Consider the following 5,696-nt stretch of genomic DNA (forward strand, 5'->3'; position numbering starts at 1 on the left):
GGCAGATTCATCAACAAGAGCCATCATGGAAATTTTTTTTCTTTCCGTTTTGGCACATGCATGAAACTATATTTTTTGACTTTCAATGCTCACTGCTGATATTCATTTTTCGAAGAGATTTTTCTCTCATATTCGAAAATTCTCTCGCGAGAGGACTTTTTTATGCTCTCGAAACTCTTCTCCTGTTGCTTCATTTTCGAAAATTTACAAAAACATTTTCTCACATTTTTTTGCACAAATTTGAGCACTGCTCTCAGTTCGAGAGTTGACTTCGTGCTTATTAGACGTGGAAAAATTCTAGTCCGATTTTTTCCCAGTGATTTAAGAAAAGAAGAATTAAATTGGATTTATTTTTGAAAAAATAGTAAAAAATCCAAAAAAGTGAAGAAAAATTTTGAAAAATTCAAATTTATGGATTAAAAAAATTAAAAAAAAAAAAACAAATTTTACAACACAAAAAATATTTTTAAAAAACACAAAAAATATTTTTAAAAAAATATAAAATGGATCAAAAATTGTGAAATTCAAAAATTATGAGTCAAAAAAATTCAAGGATTAAAAAAACTGTGGAATAAAAGGAGAATCGACCAAAAATAAGCCAAGATTGGATTATCAAAAATATTCTCTGGATTAAAAAAGTTTAAAAACCATCAAAAAAATCAAGTGAAAAAATTTTAAAAAATAAAAAAATCTTCAAATGATTTAAAAAAATTAACAAAAATTTTTTATAATTTTCGTCGACCAAAAAAAAAAACTTAAAACTTAAAAAAAATTCAAAAAATAAAAATTTAAGTTAAAAAAGTGAAAAACCAAAAAATTTAAGACAATTTTTATATCAATCGCAAATGGTTGTGCTTGAAGGAGCGAACACGACTATACCAATGCTCACTATAGGAAATAATCAATATTTACAGCCAGATTACATGTCTCCCGGCAACTCAGCTACGGTAAGGACATTTTTTTGTGAATTATTTAATAAGTAAAAAGATTGAAGGAAAGTTGAAAAAAAAAATGAAAAAATCTCAAGAAATGTTTTCAAAATTTTTGATTTAAAATGAATTTAATTCTTCAAATATGATTGTAAAAATTGTCAAAATTACAATTTAAAAAATAGGAAATTTTTAAAAAATTAATCTTAAAAAAAAACCTAAAAAATTAAATTTTAAAATTTTTTAAACCATAATCAAAATATATTTTTTTTTTCAAAAAAGGAAAAAAAAATCTTTTAATTATTTTTTTTAAATAGAGATTTGATTTTTTAAAAATTGTGGTATTTTAAAATTTTTCACCGTAATACTTAACTTTATTCAAGAAAAAACTTTAAATTATTTTTTAAAAAACATAAAAATATTGAAAATCAAAATTTTTATATTTTTTGACACAAAAATCAGAAAAAATTTATTTTTTAACTTTAATATAAAAATTCAAAAAAAAAATCAATTGTTGAGAAGAATTCATTAAAAAATCTAAAAACATAAATTAAATCAATTTGAATTTTAAGGATTTTACTTTTATAAATTTTAATCCATAATGAAAAAAGATATTTTCTTTAAAATTAATTTTAGAGTTTTAATTTAAATTTAAAATTAATTTAAAATTTTTAAATTTAATTTAAAGATTTATATAAAGTTTTTAATTTATTTAAAACTAAATTTATCAAATTTCAAAATTCACGAAATTACAACATTAATTCAAAATTCTTCATCAATCTTCAAATCCCTATTAAAAAAATAACTTTGTAGCCTCGTTTAAAACGTGGTGTAAATAATAAAAAATATTTTTCTGTGAAAGATTGATTTAATTTATGAAAAATTACAGCTTTATCAATCAAAATTATGACATCTGCCTGTCATAACACATTTCATATTTTTCTATAGTAATTTAAATTTTTTTAATTTTTTAAAATTCCTTCACTTTTCAACAAAAAAAAAAATTAATAAATTAAAATTCTAATTTTTCTAATTCTTTCTCAACAGCTGGACTCAAAAAAGAGCCCCCTTGCCCTTCTGGCTCAAACATGCTCCCAAATTGGAGCCGATTCAAACAACGTTAAATCCCTCGTATCGTCACCATCATCAGGATTAGACAAATCAAAAAAATTGGATAATACCCAACAACAACAACAACAACAACAGCAACAAAAACATCAACAACAACAACAAATCCAGCCGTCGGCACAAAAAATGGATAAAATAAATGACCTAAGTTTTAAGCCATACGAAACGAATGTGTTGAGTCGTAAAAATCTTAATGGCGATGACATACATCGTCCATTATCCAAAGCAAGTAGTGTTGATGATAATTTGAGTGATGAAAGTAATAAATCAAATGCAAAAAAGGATATAATTTATAATAATTCACGTGTATCGTCACGCAATAGTAATCGTGAATCGCCAGCTAGTGTTAACAGTAATAATAATAATAATAATAATAATAGTATTGATAATAAAAATCATAATATTATCGAGAATGATAGTGAAAAAAGTGAATTAAATAAATCACCAAGTTTATCACAAAAGGAATCACCACGATCAGCATTGGATTTATTACAGTCACAACAGAAGGATATGGGAATGTATAAAGCTGGTTTTAATCCATTTTATCCAGCTGGTATTGATCCAACAAATCCAGCATTTAGATCATCATTTACTAGTGCTTTATCACAACATCATGCATCAATGTTAGCAGCTGCTGCTGCATCAGGTTATCCACAAAATGCCGCTAATCCATATTTAAGTTATGCACGTATAAAGACACCGACTGGTGGTGAAGCACTTGTGCCAGTATGTAAAGATCCATATTGTACTGGATGTCAATATTCAGCACATAATCAACAAATGCTTATGGGTGTACCATGTCCGGCTGGTTGTGCACAATGTGAACAACAAAAATATGGTCTAGCAATGGCCATGTCATCACTACCTCCAAATCATCCATTTGCACAAATGTCAAAACCATTTGCATGTAATTGGCTCCTGCATGATGGCTATTGTGGTCGACGATATTCAACAACGGATGAGCTAATTCAACATATGAAGACACACTCACCAAATTTATCGGATCCAGCAACAGCTGCAAGTATATTAGCAGCACAACAGTCAGCTGCATCACTTATGCCACCGTTATTTTTTCCACCTGGTTTACACAGAAGTGCTGCGTCCGCATATCCACCAAGTACCTCACCACTTAGTCCATTGTCAGCGTCACGTTATCATCCGTATGCAAAACCTGGAACGCTACCATCAGCCGCAAGTCCATATAGTTCATTTAATCCTGCATTATCGGCTTATTATCCACCATATTCATGGATGACACCATCACAAAGACTTGGTGCCGCAGCCGCTGCAGCCGCACATCCATAACAATAAAATTAAGCTTCTGCTTTTTGTTTTTTTGTAAATTTATTTCTCAAAAATTGATAATTTCGTGTGTGTGTGTCGCGCAAGCTGAAAATACTGTGATAAATTCATACATAAATTAAAAAAAATGAAGTATAATTAACTACAGAAAAAAAATAATAATAAAAATTGAGAGATTAAAATTAGCTGATTATTATTATTATTACTATTCTTATTATCTACTTATTATTATTACAATTAATTGATGATAAACTATGAGGAACGAGACAAAAAGCAACAAAATATTATGTGAAATTTTTTTTTTGGTGTAAAAAAAAGTGACAATGCGAAGTAATTTGTTTGTGAGATCGCTAAAGTAACTACTGTATTGGAGGATTGGTGGATTAAAAAGAGAATGGACGTTTATACAAAAGAGGTTGTGAGGTGCAAAAAATAATTTGTTGTTTTGAATCCCTTGGGAAAATGTGATTCTCAAGATTGCAATCGATTGTGGAGAATTTAAGATGGTTTTTGTGAATTTTTGAACTTTTGTGGATTTTATGAAGGATTTTTGGTGACTTAAGTATTTTGACTTACTGGTTTACTTACTTCGTTGGTCGTGCACATCAATTGTGATCCATGACCTGTGATTTGTAACTATTGTCTTGTTAGCTCGGTGTACATACATTAATTTTGTATGAATCTGAATTGTTCATACAAAATCCGATTTAAACTTTGAGTTCTGTTCTCAATAGTGGCCTATAAGAGTTCTTGTAACCCAGACCAATCCTTTTCAGTTCCTCAACAAATCTACAGATTGAGGATTTGAAGAATTCTCTTAGAATTTTCGTTCTCGATCACGATCTCGAGCAACTACATGCTTTCGCGTCTTAAATAAAAATCTTATAGAAATGCCAATAATTTTGAAATACTGTAAAAAGTCACAAAGGCATAGATATAGGAAATAAAGCAGCCCTAACGAATGTACTAAGAGAACTAAGTCGAAAGATGAACTTTACTTTATATTGAGTTTCGCATTCATTAATGAAGAGTTCATATGACTATAATGTAAAATGCCGTACTTCAGTCGAGGCATATTTTTGGATTTTTGAAATTCGGACTCCCAAAGTCATGCCAACTCTGGATTTATATAAATTCAGTTGTAGCAAAATGATGAAAAATAGAGTCAGGGTTCATTAAACATCACACTAGATGGCTTCATATGCTTCTGAGTTTACCGCAAATAAGGCTAATTTGCATAATAATTTGCTAAGCTAAAGTTGAGCTAAAGTTACAAATTTACAGCGGAATTCTGGGAGTATTTTACACAAAAATTAATCTTATTCCTAAAATTTGACTACATATCCACAAAAAATCATCAGAGAATCACCTAATAGACCATAAATCCACCAAGGTTCAAACACCAACAAAACCTCTCACCATGCACATCCTCCATTAATCCATCTACCCTCCATACAAAGAAAAAATTGAAGTTTATGCTTAAAACTCACACAATTCACTACTCATGGATATAAATTACATATAAATTATATTGTGGATGAAAAAAATCTTTAATTTTTTCTTTTATAAAATTCTATAAACTTATGTTTTTACTGTCTTATGTTTTCATGTTTCCTTATGTGAATTAATTACGCTCATTATTAGGATGAAAAGAAAATTTTCGACTATAAAAGAGAGAAGAAAAAAAGGAATTTATCTTTTCGGTAATAAAAGAAAGGCCAGAATAAATTATAAAAAAAATAATGAAAATGAATGAGCTTTGTAATGAAAACGAATTGATATTTGAATATAAAAGGCAGTTTTATGCTTGTTGAGATGAACAAATTGAGAGATGAAAAATTGTAAATGAAATTAAATGCGTGAAGATGATGTTGAAGGAGAAGTGAGAAGAGCAGAAGTAAGAAGAAGAAAGTTTTTGTTGAATTGAAATTCTTTGAGATTGTTGTTTTTGGGAATATTGTGGAATTTTTTGGGATATAGGATGAAGAAGGTCAAGTTGAGGGGATGTTGAGGAATCTAGACAAAGGTGATGGGATCAGTTTTGAGGGTAATTAGTGGGATTTATCACTTTTGAATGAGTCAGAAGCTTAGAATTGGTTAGAATCTTACAATTTACAGCAGTTAGGACCCCAAGGATCCAAAATTGAGGTCCTAAATTGATCAAAATGACAAAATCTTTGCAATTTACTACCAAAGTCGCTTATCATTAATGATTTAGGACCTAAGTCATTTGTTTCTAAAGATTCTAAATCAAAGTTGAGTGTTATTAACAATTTTGAACCAAATTCGAGTGTTCTTTAAGATTTTGAATTAAACTCGTGTATTCTTGACAGTTTT

General features: G+C 28.7%; 1 protein-coding gene across 1 annotated transcript; it reads left to right on the forward strand.

Moving 5' to 3' along the window:
- Positions 1–266: 266 nt before the first annotated feature.
- Positions 267–4,923, forward strand: noc (no ocelli). The gene is made up of 2 exons (XM_070633806.1): positions 267–947; positions 1,977–4,923. Exons 1-2 carry the CDS (start codon positions 846–848, stop codon positions 3,360–3,362), a joined length of 1,488 nt encoding a protein of 495 aa, XP_070489907.1. The 5' UTR covers positions 267–845; the 3' UTR covers positions 3,363–4,923.
- The last annotated feature ends 773 nt before the right edge of the window (positions 4,924–5,696 follow it).

This window comes from Chironomus tepperi, unplaced genomic scaffold (assembly GCF_022539635.2).
Source record: "Chironomus tepperi strain 1889 unplaced genomic scaffold, CSIRO-AGI_Ctep_v1 contig_81, whole genome shotgun sequence".
In the NCBI taxonomy this organism is placed as follows: Eukaryota; Metazoa; Arthropoda; class Insecta; order Diptera; family Chironomidae; genus Chironomus; species Chironomus tepperi.